Source organism: Mauremys mutica, chromosome 1 (assembly GCF_020497125.1).
Source record: "Mauremys mutica isolate MM-2020 ecotype Southern chromosome 1, ASM2049712v1, whole genome shotgun sequence".
NCBI lineage: Eukaryota > Metazoa > Chordata > Testudines > Geoemydidae > Mauremys > Mauremys mutica.
This window is the reverse complement of record NC_059072.1, coordinates 108,064,839-108,081,323: the sequence shown is the minus strand read 5'-3', so window position 1 is coordinate 108,081,323 and position 16,485 is coordinate 108,064,839. Positions and strand designations below refer to the sequence as shown.

The 16,485-nt window shown below is 41.9% G+C and overlaps 1 protein-coding gene across 5 annotated transcripts in view; it reads left to right on the top strand.

Annotated features, from left to right (window-relative positions):
• DNM1L (dynamin 1 like) overlaps positions 1–16,485 on the top strand; it is a 53,086-nt gene that overhangs the window by 13,361 nt on the left and 23,240 nt on the right. For 2 of the 5 annotated variants that reach the window (XM_044990124.1, XM_044990143.1), the window contains exons 2-7: positions 658–805; positions 7,514–7,552; positions 8,809–8,855; positions 10,033–10,104; positions 12,458–12,544; positions 13,709–13,871. In XM_044990124.1, coding sequence (XP_044846059.1) covers positions 658–805; positions 7,514–7,552; positions 8,809–8,855; positions 10,033–10,104; positions 12,458–12,544; positions 13,709–13,871 — 556 coding nt within the window. Of the gene's footprint in view, positions 1–657; positions 806–7,513; positions 7,553–8,808; positions 8,856–10,032; positions 10,105–12,457; positions 12,545–13,059; positions 13,180–13,708; positions 13,872–16,485 lie in introns of those variants that run through there. The other 3 variants (XM_044990133.1, XM_044990152.1, XM_044990161.1) reach the window with 2 other exon arrangements.

Sequence of the window (16,485 nt, the reverse complement as noted above, 5' to 3'; positions counted from 1 at the left end):
CCTCCCCACCCCACCAGTGTAGACCAGGCCTCAGTGAAAGTATTTCTTAACTGCTGTGTTGTGTCAGCAGCTGCTGGTTGATTGTCCTATAGGCAAGATGCATCAGCTTTGCAATCCGTGGAGTTACCTGCCAAGAGGTGTACAATAGCCGTGCAAAATTCTACTTGGGGTACTCGTTTTCATGTGAAAGATTCTACTGTATTGATGTAGAAAGGATAAGTACCCAAATGCAAAACAACTTTTTCAGTGACGCTTGTATGTTTCCATCATGGTGTAGCCAGGAAAATTAACTCTCTACTATACTGTTACTCATTGTAGTGTTACTGTAAGATATAACAAAATAGTCACCCCAGAAGATACAGAGGTGCTTTATAGAAGTTAAAGTATAATTAAACAACTTTTCAGTTATTTCCAAAAGGTTGTTGTGAAGATTAATGTTCTTAAAGTGGTTTGAGATCTCTGGATGGAAAGTGCTAAAAAAGTGCAAAATATTTTTTTAAGCCCAGTAAGTTCCTACTTCAAGGTTGGTGAAACAAATGAATACAATCTGCGGAGGCATTTGTTTTCCTTTAAATAAAATAAAATGTTAAAAGGTTAATATTACAGCATTGCAATAATAGGTATATAAGAAAGTCACGGATGTGTTTCAATTTTCAGAGCAGTGGAAAGAGTTCGGTGCTGGAAAGTCTTGTGGGGAGGGATCTGCTCCCAAGAGGTACTGGAATTATCACCCGGAGACCCCTTATTCTGCAGCTGGTGCATGTTTCACCAGAGGATCGTCGGAAAACATCTGGAGATGAAAATGGTAAGAGTGATCCAACTGGGATTTTAATCTTCATGTTTATGTAGTTGTCCTTAAAAGGAAATACCTCGTGATATTTCTATCCTTTCTGTGGGAAAAAAAATCACTAACTTTTTTTCTTATTCCTTTGAGGCTTATTTTATACATATAATTGTGTTGAGAAAACATAGCCACTGTCACCAACTATGCTACCCATACAACAGAAGCTGCAAACGTTCTGGCAGTTAGGCTAATTGATTCTTTCAGTAGCTTTTCTAAGTTTCATATTTTTAGTCTTACCTTTGTTCTCTCCCTTGAATTCAGTGAGCACCTGTGAGAAGAGAGTATTACGGTATCTGACTGGTAGTGATTGCATAGGGTGTGCAGAGCATTTTTGCTTATGTTCCCTGTTCCTGCTGATAAATAAAACCTCCCCAACAAGTGCATGACTGTAGAGAGGAGTTAAAGAACGTATGTACACTGGAAAAAATAGTGGGCTGGGGATGACGAAAACCAACCTTTATTAGTTTAAAACTTAATTGGAACCTCCAGTGGCTTATTGCTATCATTTTACTAAGCAGTATTGAGAAATTCTAAGCCATATAAAAACAGGATGATTTAGATTATTCTAAATCTTGTCTAGTCTAAAGCTTTAGTCTCTTTTAGTGGCTACTCCTTACCCATTAGCAGATCAATTGCCCGCTGGAAGTTGGAACAGTTTCACTTTGCGTTAAGTAATACTCTTGGTCTATGTAAGAGTAAGGCCACTAGAATTAATCAATCATAGCAAAAAATCTTTCCATTTGACAGTGAAAACACATACACTTCTGATGGCATGATAAACTTAAATATATATACTAAAATTGTTACTTTTTCCTGAATTTAAATAAAGCTCCTTTTAAAACCTTTAGTTCAGAACAGATTCCTGAAAATATTAAATCAAGGTTCTAGAAGTCTGTTACTTGTTTTGTTTTATTAATATACTTTTTGTATCTTTTGGTTCTTGAAAAATTACCATTAAACACCAGAGAACCTTGACTGTGTTCTGGCTCCAAATGCCATTGTTGCTGAAAGTGACAGAAAACACAAATCCAATGTATAAAAGTTAAAAGCTTTTAACACACAGCACAATTAACTAATTGACAAGGATGGACTCTGAGAGGCATATGAATACTAAAATAGAACCATAGAACACATTTGGTTTCTTTAAAGTATCTGTGAAATTTAATTTCACATTATTTGCGTTTTATCTGCACTTAATGTTTTGGTACCCTTTGAACTGCTTTCACTTCATGCACTGTAGAATGAGATGCATGCTAATTACTAATTTTTGTACTAGTCTGCAAGATTAAGGGTAGAAAAGATGGTTTTGTAGACTAGGACAGAGTATTAGGAGTTTGTAGGCATCTCTTCTGTTCTCAGCTTTGTCACAAATTTCCTGTGACCTTGGGCTTCAGTCATTTCAGCTGTAAAATGGGGATAATGGTACCTCCTGCACAGGGATGATGAATTAAATTAAATATTTATGGTATAAAGCCCATTGAGATCTTTGGATGAAAGCCTCTATATATGTGCCAAGTGTTATATCTACATTTTTAATTTTCAGAGTAAGGTAGGCTCATCTGATCGGAATGGACAGAGCTTTATGGCTTCTATCAACTAAGTTAGAATTTCTTTACCAAGGTGCAGACAAACTGCATGGATGCTCCAAGAAGCAGGGACAAATACTAAGAGCAAAATACACAGACACTTTTCAATAGATACCTTTCTTTATGGGTATGGCCCTATCAAATTCACGGTCCATTTTGGTCAATTGCAAGGTCATAGGATTTTTAAAATAGTAAATTTCATGATTTCAGATATTTAAATCTGAAATGTCACGGTGTTATAATTGTAGGGGTTCTGACTCAGAAAAGGAGTTGGGGGGGGTTGCAAGGTTATTGGTGGGAGGGGTTGTGGTACTGCTACCCTTACTTATGCATTGCTGCTGACGGTGGCCCTGCCTTCAGAGCTGGGTGGCCTGAGAGCGGCAGCTGCTGGCCAGGAACCCAGTCCGAAGGCAGAGCCACTGCCAGCAGCAGTGCAGAAGTAAGGATGGCATGGTATGGTTTTGCCACCCGTACTTCTGTGCTGCTGCCTTCAGAGCTGGGCCTTCAGTCAGCAGCTGCCCCTCTCTGGCTGCCCAGCTCTGAAGGCAGCAGCACAGAAGTAAGGGTGGCTTGGTACGGTATGGTATTGCTGTCAGGGTGCTGCCTTCAGAACTGAGCGCCCAGCCAACAGCCGCCAGTCTTTGGCCACCCAGCTCTGAATGCAGCGAAGAAGTAAGGGTGGCAGTACTGTGACACATACCACCCCCCCCCCACACACAATAACCTTCCATCCCCCCTGCAACTCTTTTTTGGGTGAGAACCACCAGTTTGAGAAATGCTTGTCTCCCTCATGAAATCTGTATAGTGTAGAGTAAAAGCACACAAAAGACCAGATTTCACGGTTGGTGACGCATTTTTCAAGCATTTGGTAGGGCCCTATTTGTGTGTTAGATATAAGTACATAAACAACTGTCTATATATATAGCTAATTATGATTATCATCAGACTTGTCTTTTTTTCATTCCAGCTTCAAGGACTAAAATGGCATGAAATAAAGAATAACCATATGAACTTTATCCTTACATAGTGTCCTTATGCATAGTTGTCCTATAATAATTTTAGGGATTTAGAGAATTTTCTTTTTTGGAAAAAATAACTTGTTTTGCTTTCTTTTGAGTATTTACAAAATTATATACTGTTGAGTTACAGCCATTCATACTGCAGCCTTTCCTGAATGAGTCAGCATGGTCTGTTGTTTCTCATACAACGTCAAAGCTGCCTGCTGTCAGAGGGTCTGTTTTGTTGATATTATAAAGCAAACAGTTAAGGAGATGAAGTCCAGAATTTGACCTACATTTTAAAAAAACCAAAAACATTTTGGCAGGTAAATACCCTCTGGAATTTGAATTGTATGTGTAATTTTGTCACCAAACCTAGATTATTAATATGAAGCTGAATGACAACATAGGACAAACACCAGTGGGGGAGAGAGGAGTGATTTGATGCTTAATCTATTGGCCCTTTAATACTGTTCCCTAACAAATGCTATTCTCAGAATTAAATATGTTCCTGCTGACATCATTGTGCTAATGCATATGCAGAATAAGAACCATTTTAGCTTTGAAATGTAGTGTGAAGGTTTTGCCAAATGAACTAGGACAACTTGGTAGTTCATTTTTAAAATTCCAAAAATAGTGCAAATAATGGATTATTTTCAAAATAATTAGAATTATATTCCACTTGCTAATAAGATGAAAGTATATATTTCTAAAACTGATGTATAGTAGTTGTGTATGGTGGCCATACAATACAATTTGTAAATAAATCGAAGGACAGTTGCATATCTGAACCCTACACGTCTAACTCTGAAGTGCATTTCATGGAACTAACCCTGGGGCATTTGACTGTAGTTGATTAAGTTGGTTACCTGTTAAAGTGCCAGGTAATGTCATAGGCTAGCTACTAATTTTACAAGTCCAGCCCATAATATCGCAATCCCCAGACAGGGCATTGGATAGCAACATATGACATTTTTGCAAGAATGCTGGATAATCAGGAATGCTAGACATTTATTGTATAATAAAGAAGGATTTCATATTATCCACAATGTTTTAGCTGCTCCAGTTATTCCAGTCTAGTAAATTTGGTTTCTGTTTCAGAGCTCTTGTGGAAATCTGTTCTCTCAAGCATATTTTAGCATCCGATCATTAAATAAATCGACATATTTCCTTCAGTTTTTTAAAAAATACACTAAACTTGCAAAATGGTCAATAAAAATTATTAGCGTGGGCAAAAAATATTATGGTTCACCTCTAATTTGAATGAATTAGAATGAGGAAAACAAACTTAATATTTGCCTATCAAAATGACAAATTGTCCCTAAGTGAGGGGAGATTTTTCTGCTAGTTGAATCTTATACAAGAAGTCCTCAGTTTCTGCACCAGTGCACTGTACTATTTTGAACATACTGTTAATGAACTCTTTGCTCATAAACGTAAGAACACATAATGGTTCTTTGTGCTTTCATTTGAATGCCTCCTTGTATTGTGCTGATATTGATTTAACATTTTAACACCAGCTTTATTCACTAAAGCTTGGATATAAATCATACACATTTTGGTTCCAAAAGTGAGGCTTTATACATATGTTTTTATAAACAGAAATTTATCTTCAGCATAGGTATATTCACCCAGAAAATTCCTCCCTTGTTTTGTAGTTTAGAGACTTTCGAATTGTCACCTATTGTACTTGTTTTCAGATCTTAATATTATTGTGCCCAATACTAGATTGTTTTTCAAAAAGAAGTTGAAGGTAAATACATTGACATGACATAACTGTACAGGCAGTTGGAAATAACCTCTACTTTCCAGTGATGCTAATTTCATTTTTATATCCTTTGACAAGAGTCAGTGTGATTTACCTGAAGAATGAGCCCATATAATTTTTCTCTTGAAGAAGCCTACCTACTGTGTTTGAGTTTGATCCTCAGCACTCTGGTAGGGAGGATAAGTCTAAGAACCATGTAACTGTAAATGTTTCTGATTTTCTTTTGTGCCAGACCAAAGAGCAACTATTTTTTGAGTCACTTTTGTGCATGATAAAATCATACCGCTTCACTGAAATGAAGGGATAGTAAATACGATTGCTATTCAGTAGAACAGAATTTGAAGCTTCCAAAGAGCTTCTAACCCAAAATACAGAAAATATATTAACTAAAGAGAATAGTCTACTCCATTAGAAGTGAGGGAGTAAGCACTGTATTTTCACATCATCATATCTGACAGAGACACAATCTCCATAGCTCTCATTTGCACTGAGGTCTGAGAGGGGTTCTTGGTTTGATCAGAGCAAATACCTCATAATAGTTCTGTTTGTTGATAGTCATATAACATGTTCGTGGCAATAGCATGCTGCATTGGTTTCTATTAAATTACAGGACAAAGAAAACAATTGAGAGAGCTCTGTTAAATTTCTGCCCCCATTAATTATTAAATTGGCCTTGCAGCTAAGAATCATTTTTACAATTAAACTTCATCCGTTTTGTGGGAGGATGGGATAGGGGAAGAGGACGTATGACGGATCAGTTTAGGAACCGTTACTGTTTTAGTATTTGGGGTGGGAAGTTAAATGTTGCAGTCTTACTGGACAGTTAAAATGGAGCCAGAAGATAGGAGCAAGAGTCTGAATCTAGAATCTGAAGTTTACTAAAGCAACATTATTTTATCAGCTTTTCACATCAGTACCTCCAAACATAGGACCTTGTGATATCTGAAGCAAGTGCTGTTTATATCTCAGTAGCAGGCAGAAGACCCAGTCAGGTTTTGGGGCCCCCTGTTGTAATTGGTACAAGCACAAAGGAAGACAGTTCCTGCTGCAAAAAAACTTACCATCTAAAAAGACAAAGGGTGGAGTAACTGGTACAGCATCTTCAGAGTGTGGCTGGGCATGTCTCTCTTCTGTTCCATTTCTTTATTTTTGTTTGTTATAGGGTGGAATGAAGGGATGAGTAAACAGGAACAATGATGTCTAGATTTCAGATAATAAGTGGTCTACTGGTGTTTAGGGACTGTAAAGTATTGGAGAGGGAGAGCTGGGAGACCAGCTGCGTCTCTTCATGCACCAGTGGTGCTGCTTGTTACTGTTTTGGGAAGTCCTTGCTGTCCCCATCTCAACCTAGAAGTAATAAGTAATAAGTAAGTAATAATTGGAGATATACCAATCTCCTAGAACTGGAAGGGACCTTGAAAGGTCATCAAGTCCAGCCCCCTGCCTTCACTAGCAGGACCAATTTTTGCCCCAGATCCCTAAGTGGCCCCCTCAAGGATTGAACTCACAACCCTAGGTTTAGCAGCCCAATGCTCAAATCACTGAGCTATCCCTCCCCCATCTTGGGGTTCTGATGGCAGCCTTTTATGACCCTAGTTGGCTTCCTCCACTCCCAGTAGAGGATGGTGTGAGGAAATAGCCTTCTTAGTGTAAAGGGAGATACAGGATGTGGATAAACTTTGTTTTAGAAACCTACATTTTTAAAGTCTAAATTACCTGGCACTGTCTCTTCTTAAATAATCTCAGATTTCTGGCCATTGTATCCTGCTTATTTTAATTTTCATGAGTTTCTTATTGATGTGCAGGAAGTTGTCATGCATAACTGTGATTTATGCAGCAAAAAGTTAATCTCTCTACAGAACATTAGCCATCTCCAGCAATATGTTAAAAAAACAAAACAACACATATTAAATCCTTGTTTTCAAATAGGTTTTATAGCTTATCCAAGGTGAGAAATGACCCTCATCAAGGGAAGTCCTAGATTGCTCTATTGAAAAGGGCACTGTTTTGTGTGTTTGAAATCAAAGTACTTCAAAACAGTAATTCTGAGATGAACAGCAATAATAAAGGCATCAAATAAACGACATGACGATATATTTGATTAATGGATATCATTTAGTGATGAGTGTTCAAGATCTGTTTACAGTGTATTGTGATAATGCATTATGCATTTTCATTAATAATTGAATAGCATGCATGTCTGTCTGCATGCTTTTATAATCCCTTTAAGTCTGGTACAGAAAGGTAAAGAGAATGCTATGTAAAACTTAATGGCAAATACTAAACGTTATTCAATGCTGTTTCTGTTTAACTGCAGACCCTGCTACATGGAAAAATCCAAGACACCTTACTAAAGGTTTCTTTTAGCCACTTGTTTGTTGTCCCTACACATTATCTGCATGTTTATGTATTATAACTACCTGTTTTCATGCTACTTTATTGCTGACTGCACTTTTACTTTAACACACTGCCTACTGTGTTGACTGATGATTATTTTGGTCAGTCTTGTGGCTTTTTTTTCAATTTCAGTAATTTCTGTCTTTTTGCTCTGCATTAGCATCTAAGGGATGGATTTAACTTTTCTTTTGCGATGTGTTGCTTTATCATATAACTTTCATAACATTTTAGTTACGTAATGTGTTTTTCATATGTATAGGTGAGTTTCTTTTGGGACTCCTACCAGAATGAGACAGTTTGAATGGTACTTACTTTTAGATAAGCAGTATTTGGATGAGCAAGTAGTAAGCAGAGTTCTTGTTGGTTCCTTTCTAGAACTGATTTCTGTATAGAGAAACTGTGAATTTCTGAAATGCAACATCACTTAAAAAAATGGAGATCTAGTTGAGGGAATACAGATGTCTCCAGATATGACTAAAACTTACTTTTTTTAGTAGGAGCTTGCACTTAAGTACACTCAATAACAGAAGTGGCCACTTCTGTGACTCCTTTGCTGGTTTTTGGCCTGTCCTAAGAAGCACAGAGTATTGTCAGCCAACATTGAAGTCCATAAGGCTAAGGATGCTTGACCTCTGGCAGAATTGGGCTTTATAAGACTTCTGCCCCAAGGTTTCATTGTTAAACAATACATAAGTGTTCTACTTGTTTTTTTTTGTTTTTTTTTTGTTTTTTTTTTTTGCTTGAGCAGATTTTTCTAACAATTTCTTTCAGCTGTAATCTGATCCATGTAGAGTGCGCTGTATGTATGCTTACTTGTATGCAAAAAAGGATGTTGCAAAAAGTTATTTTTTTTGGTCACAAACTGATCTTTAAATAGGCAGAGCATTTCTGGGGACTGCTAGGATAGGAAATTGAGTCATTCTTTTATTCAAATCCATTATTCAGAGAGTGGAAATTAGGCAACGGATCTACAAATTAACATTTGGAATGAGATGCAGAATGTTAAGTAATGTATTTAAAGCCATTTAATTTCTTACAGTAGGAAGTAGATTAACTTTTGCATTTCTGCTGCTACTTTAAAAGAAAATGTATCTTGGTTTTCAACAAACTGTTCATGTGAAAAAGACACGAGGATACTTAGGCTCTTAGTAGGGTGTCCTTGAAAATTAAACTTTTTTTTTTCCTCTCTAACTCATGTAATGGTTTTGTTTTCAGGGATTGATGCTGAAGAATGGGGTAAATTTCTTCACACCAAAAATAAGGTATGTTTATTGTGGAGTGACAGTAGCTCCTTCATAGTTAAAGTGAGCTAGCTTTCCATTATAAGCCTGAAGTTCAATCCCAACCCTTTCTCCACCATCAACTTCCCCTAAAAGGGATGAATTCCACATGCTACATTTCATGCCAAGATAGAACTTTTTTCTTGAGAAGTTTGTGGGGTTTTTAAGTTCAGAAAAGGAAGTTTAAAGTTATGGTGTCTCTGGGTTGTTTCTCTTCTACAGTGCTTGTCCTCACTATATTGGCTTGAATGGCTAGGCTTTAAAAATTCCAAATTTGTATGTATTGTTGGCTTTGCTTTTAGTGTGTTTTGGTGAAGCATTGAGTGGAAATTACAAAGATAAGTACATATACCATTACAAATTGTTTTTATTACTCCAGATTAAGATGGTCAGGGAAGGAGTTAACTAGAGACTTACTTGAGCAGAGAGATAAGAGGAAAGTAGTGGAAGACTGTAGGAGGGGGATTGAAATGAATAGAAAGAGCTTCCCCAGCCATGTGGTGAACAGTGAAGGACTGTAATGCTAAAGAGTCTTTCTACGATAAGGACAGTTTGTCTCCCTTGATTGAAGCAAGCCATCCTTGATTTGATGACTTGCTTGTTGATTTTGATTTGGATCTTTTTGGAGTGGGTTGAAGAGGGCCCCAGTTCTGATTCCCTGTACTTTGGGTCAGGGAGGAGAAATTTGCTGTGAAGAGGTGTGGCAGAATGCAGTATTTTGTGTCATTGTGTTTTCCCCCCTCTTTGTGTGTTGCTTGAAGCTATGGCATAGGCCACTCATGTAGAGGGTTTTTTTCACATGTTTATAGAACACTGTTATGAAATTATTTTTGAACTATTAATTGATTTGCTGTTGATGCCAAACTGTTTCTACAACTTCTGGCAAAGCCAAAGATGGAGAATGATGGGGGATACATAAGAACATAAGCTATTCCAGCTATTAATGTTCACTTTGATAGCATTGTAAAATAGTGCTGAAGATGATTCTTGCTTTTTATATGCATACTTACAGTATGTATCACTTTGTTGGCAAGAAGAACATTTTGGTGATATATAGCGCGCGCGCGCGCTCTCTCTCTCTCTCTCTCTCTCTCTCATAGATATATGCAGTAAGTACATTGCTGTCTGACTTTAAGTTACTTTTGCTTCTGTATTTCAGCTCTATACAGACTTTGATGAAATTCGACAAGAAATAGAAAATGAAACAGAGAGGATTTCAGGAAATAATAAGGTTGGTACGAGATGAATTCAACTCTGATTCACAGAATATCATTCCTTACTGTCATGGGGTACTCGATGGTGGCACCTCTTCCTGGCTTTTCTGGGGATTAGCTCTCTTCCAGGTCCGACACCTCTCTTTGCAGGGTCTCAGCCTGTTGTCTTCTCTCTCGCTCTACAGCCCCTGCCTCACTCCAGGGACTGCAGCTTCCTCTTTGTGACTCGGCCCTCTTGCCAGGTCACTATGTTGTTTCCCCTTCTGGGGTATAGAGTCACAGTGGACCTGCTGTCAAGGCAATGCCACTCCATCAGTGCCTGGTAGGGGAACCCAGGCCTTCTTACAACTCTGGGTTCCAGCCCAGGGACTCTACAACATGTAGCCAAGGTCTGCTCGGTCCCTTTTCTCCGTGGACTGCTTCCTACTCATCTCCAGCAGGCTTTCTTCTCTGCCCATCTCTCTGTTAGGTACACCCTTCTCTCAGGGCCAGGACCACAGGATCCTACTCTTTCCTTAGGTTCCCTCCTTTCCTCTCTAAAGCACAGAGGGTCGCTGCAGCCATTTTCTGCTCAGCTGAATGCCGTCTTCCAATCAGGAATTGCTTTGGCAGCCTAACCTCTCATGTGTGGCCACTGATTGGCCCTTTCTCAGCTTCCTTGGCCCTTTTGGGGCTGACGTGGGGCAAACACCCCATCCTACTTGCAGAAAATCTGGTGGTTAAACATTGGGAAAGACTCATACAACTCCGGTGTACAGTAAATAATGTAGTGGATCCACTAGCACATGTACCGTATTTATCGGCGTATAACACGCACAGGCGTATAACACGCACCTTCATTTTAAGGGGGAAATTTCAGGAAAAAAACTTACCGGTAAATTTCAAATAAAGCTCCGGGCCCAGCAGAGGCAGCTGACCTGAGCCTGGAGTTTGCGGCCCCGCCCCCTCCCCACGTGGCTCTGAGCGGGAAAGAGCTCAGCCCCCTCCGGAGCCATGCGGCTGCTGCGCTGTGAGCCGAGCCGAGCCGAGCCGGGGCGGGGCGGGGCGGGGCGGGGGGGGGGGGGCTCGGGCCCGCGCCGCTCGGGTCTCGGGGGTGGGGGCTCGGGCCGCGGGCCAGGTCTCGGGGGGTGGGGGCTCGGGCCCGCGCCGCTCGGGTCTCGGGGGGTGGGGGCTCGGGCCGCGGGCCGGGTCTCGGGGGGTGGGGGCTCGGGCCGCGCCGGCCGGGTCTCGGGGGGTGGGGGCTCGGGCCGCGGGCCGGGTCTCGGGGGTGGGGGGCTCGGGCCCCCCCCGGCGGGTTTCGGGGGGTGGGGGCTCGGGCCCGCGCCGCTCGGGTCTCGGGGGCTCGGGCCCGCGCCGCTCGGGTCTCGGGGGGTGGGGGCTCGGGCCGCGGGCCGGGTCTGGGGGGGGGGGGGCTCTGGCCGCGGCGGGGGTCTGGGGGGGTGGGGGCTCGGGCCCGCGCCGCTCGGGTCTCGGGGGCTCGGGCCCGCGCGCCGCTCCGGTCTCGGGTCTCGGGGGCTCGGGCCCGCGCCGCTCGGGTCTCGGGGGCTCGGGCCGCGGGCCGGGTCTCGGGGGGTGGGGGCTCGGGCCGCGGGCCGGGTCTCGGGGGGTGGGGGCTCGGGCCGCGCCGCGCGGGTCGCGGGGGGGGGGGGCTCGGGCCCGCGCCGCTCGGGTCTCGGGGGCTCGGGCCCGCGCCGCTCGGGTCTCGGGGGGTGGGGGCTCGGGCCGCGGGCCGGGTCTCGGGGGGTGGGGGCTTGGGCCGCGTCGCTGGGGGGGACGGGGGCTAGGGCCGCGCTGCTCGGGAGGGGGGCGGGGGCTAGGGCGGCGCTCCGCGCCGCTGGGGGGCTTCTTAAGGTTATATCGGCGTATAACACGCACACATCATTTGCCCCCTATTTTCAGGGGAAAAAAGTGCGTGTTATACGCCGATAAATACGGTAGTTCATAGTTCTGAGGTGATACCAGCACTGCTATGAAATGATTATGCTGGCAGAATTCGCTTCAAAACTTGTTTATGTAGTAGTGCCACAAGTGGAAGTAGCCTCCACCTCCCTAGGTCGAACCCATATGGTGTTTATATAAACAGCTTTGTGTGTATGTATGACACTTTGTTTAGCTTGTAAAATCGGCAGCCATGTTTATGTGCATATGTGCCTTTGCTGAATTTTTTTTTATCCATCAAGTAGGAGAAGGCAGGATTGTACACACACAGAAATTGTTTGATAAACTGATGACTTTATTTCTGGACTAATTCTTGTGTAGAGGTCTCTGGTGCAGGAGTTTAATTTTAGTAAAGAATTGGCTTTTTGAGGGGTATGTCTAGGTAAACAAATCCTCTAACTCTAATTCTTGGTGATTTTAATGTATTTCTAGGGGATCAGTCCTGAACCTATTCACCTTAAAATTTTTTCACCAAATGTTGTCAATCTGACTCTTGTGGATTTGCCAGGAATGACAAAGGTAAGAGACTGAATTTTACCTTTTGGTTTGCTGCAGGTAGATTATTTTTGAGAGGGGCAAAATGACCTCTGCCGTGACCATTTTGTACCATTTGATAAATCATCTAAGATTCCCTTTAAAAACAGAAAATGTTATTGTTCATCAAGTTGACCACAATTCTGTATGGCTTTAAAATTAAGTGTCCCCATTTTATGATTAGAATTTGGATCTTTGGTAGTGCTGTACACTGAGGGGAGAGAGTTTTCTTATAAAGGTTATGTCTACACTGCAGAAAACAAACCTCAGCAGCGAGTCTCAGAGCCTGGGTCTGCATACTTGAGCTTGCACTACGGCTCTAAAGATAAACATGTAGACATTCTGCTTGGGCTGGAGATTGGGCTCTAAAGACCGGGAAGGGAGTTGGGCTTTAGAGGCCGAGCCAAAATGTCTACATGCTATTTTTATCACTACAGTACAAGCTCCTTGAGCCCATGTGCGTATTTCTGGGCTGAGAGACTTGCTGCTGTGGGATTTTCTTTTTTTCTTTTGCAGAGTAGATGTACACTAAGAGGCTTGGAAATGTTGTGGAGGTAGCATGCTTGGCTAATAGGAGAGGTAGCACTTTAGTGTCAGCAGTAACAACTGTAGTTAATTAGGTAAGTATTGACCAGAATCAAAATGACACCTCCCCATCTTACAGAAGTGGCAATGCTTGAAGAATTGTGTAAAGCAAGGAAACAATGGAGGAAACCCTCTGAGCTCTGAAGGACACACAGGGTGCTCTGAAGGGGAGGAAATATTCAGGTCCCATATGAAAGTTTTTTATTGAACCGTAACTTTTTCTACAGGAAGGGGGCTATTTTCAGGGTCCCCAATGGCAGTTAAGTGCGTAACTTCCCTAGACTTGCAGTACAAGTTAGGGGCAGAACTGCCATTTGTTCCTTTTGAAAATCTCCTCAAAATTAACATAGTAAGCTGGAGTATTTGGTTTGGTTCTCATTGTGCACCATTTTCATGTTTTTGTACTTTTGTTATAGTATCTTCATTAACCTGGTTTCAAACTTGATTTCTAGTCCAGAGAAATTTGATTTTATATTGTTGTGTTTTTTAATAGAGAGAAGTGTGTGATTTGGATTTGCATAATTCATTCCCCCCTTTAGTTCTATATTGTTTGTTTCCCTTTAGGTACCTGTAGGTGATCAGCCTAAGGACATTGAACTTCAAATCAGAGAACTAATCCTTCGATTCATTAGTAACCCAAATTCAATTATTCTGGCAGTCACAGCTGCCAACACAGACATGGCTACATCAGAGGCACTTAAAATTGCACGGGAGGTAGATCCAGATGGTAAGCAGCAAGACATACTGGAGCCTGCATTTTAGCATTTCTCTTAAAATGGATTTTCCTAGGAAAAATAGGAATCAAATTAAAGTTTTAGAGAAAATGGTATTTGTTTTTCATACTAGTGGATTTTCTTAGGAAACAGTTGTTGTATTTTAACAAATAACATTGTCCAATTGTAGCTTGTGTCATTCGGAAGCTGTTAACAATGCTGAGATGAATTAGTATCTAATTAAGGGCCTGCTGGCTCACAGGCAAGGCCAGTCCAGATCCTGTTACTCTTCTAATATGGTCATGTAATCCACCGCTGTTTACAAAGCAATATAATTGCATTGAAGAAGGCTGCTTTCATGAGAGTTGTTACTGAGCATGGCCTGCTCAGGTGATTACAATTTTGGAGGAGTAAAATGTGTGTCTTGTAGCAGGGAAAATGCATACTTCTACAGTTAGTAATTGGCTGTTGCATATGGTTCTGTTCTAGTCTCAAAAGGGAGAAAATACATTTGGAAGCATTGGTCTTCAGCTATTGCCCACTTCAGTGCTCTGTATTTGTCTGGCAAGTCTGCTGATTTGAACTCCTTCTGAGCAGTGGATATATACTAATTTTATATTTATGTAGTGACTGAGCCAAATGAGTCCTAAAGCACTCTACACACTTGCTGACTGTATGTATGTGAGAATCACTTTCACAACCACTGAAATAGCTAAAAGTATTTTATTTATTTGAACCTAGAGGAGAAATATGTAGAGACAGTGAATGTAGTTACTCAAGTTAAAATTATCCGAAGACACTGGGATTAACACCCTGTCATGCAGTTGCCTTACCTGTCAGTGCACCCACCCTGCCTTGGTTTCCCCTCTTCTTCAGGGCCCAACTCAAAGTCCCCAAACACAGAGCTGAAGTTCACAACAAAATTCTTCTCCCCTCTCCCTTCCCTGTTCTGGGGTTTCATTTATTATTAAATAAAATATATTCAATGCTTCACCCTTCTAATGTGGCTTCCCAAGTATTTTTCACCTTGGTGCATGGGATTTTTTCCCTTTCCATTGTGTCAGGCACAGGAACGTAGTCTCTGCTTGGGCCTCTTCAGGCAAAGCCCCTCAAGGTGTGTCTACACAGATTAAAAACACCCATCTGGCCCATGGCAGCTGACCTGAGTTCGTGGGGTTTGGGCTAAAGGGCTGCTTAATTGAGGTGTAGACATTTGTGCTCTAGGACCCTGCGAGTTAGGAGGGTCCCAGGGTTCGTGCTGCAGCCCAAGCCTGAACTTCTCCACCGCAGTTAAACAGCCCCTTAGCCTGAGCCCTGCGAGCCTGAGTCAGCTGACATAGGCCAGATGCAAATGTCTGATTGCAGTGTAGACGTACCCATTCGCAGGTCCCACCTTCTTAACCCCTTTGGAGAACCTCCTCCTAGGTCTTTCCTTGAACCAGGGCTGTCAGGGCAACAGATCCTGCTTCTTATTTATTGCCTTGTTCATATGATCAGGCATATAACCCTAGGACTACTTTCCATAATTCCCCGCCTTAAAGGTTTGAGGCCTGTAACAGATGTGCTGTCTGCAGCTGCTATTATACGTCCTTATTCTTGCAAAAAGTTCTATAGGATTTTTTTAATGCCTACCAGTGGTCAGGACTGCTGATCTGCATCCATTTGAAAGATGGCTCTTACAATAACAGCTCAGCGACAGCTAACGCAGGGCTGAGATGCTGATACAGTATAGATTTGGGGACAGTACTGAACACTGAATTATCTCTTCCTGCAGCACCTGGTTTGTCTGCAGTAGTCTCCTATCCCAATACTTACCCAGTCAAACTCTGCTTAGTTCACCAGGTTTCAGAGTAGCAGCCGTGTTATTCTGTATCCGCAAAAAGAACAGGAGTTCTTGTGGCACCTTAGAGACTAACAAATTTATTTAAGATGTTAAGGCTCCAAGATAGCGTAAGTTTTATAAGTAAGCAAATCCAGTATACCTACACAGGTTTCTTTCCACATTTGGGTCTAGAGATGTTCGTATCCAAATATAAAGTTCTTATTTTCCTTAAGAAACATCTGATCATATTCTTTAGAAACTGGTTAAATCTGTTTCATTGTGTACAGAATAAAAGTAATAGTTTTTTTCCCTAGCCATTCATATAGTGGTAGTATTGCAAGTGTAGCCCTTGCACAACTGCAAACAAGTCAGGGCTAGTTCTAGGTATATACCAGGGCTCTCTTCTTTCAGCTCACACTTTAAAACCTATAAGCTTGTGAGCCTAGTACTTCCTGTTCTCTCTCACTCTAACCCCATCTCAGCTGACACAGTGCTCCTGTCACTGACGTCAATTATCTGAATTTCCAGCCAGCGCACCAGTCAAACCTTCTTTTCTATGCAGGTTACTAGAGCTCCATAGAGCCTAGAATCTTGCTGCTCATAGTTCTAGTCATCTTGTTCTGACCGTTGCATTCAGCTGTGGACCTTCTTGAATACTCTTAAGACAGAGATGGGTAAACTTTCTGGCCCAAGGGCCACATCTGGGTATGGAAATTGTATGGTGGGCCAGGAATGCTCATGAAATTGGGGGTTGGAGTGTGTGTGTGGTTGGGGGGTCGGTGAGGGCTCCGGCTGTGGATGCAGGC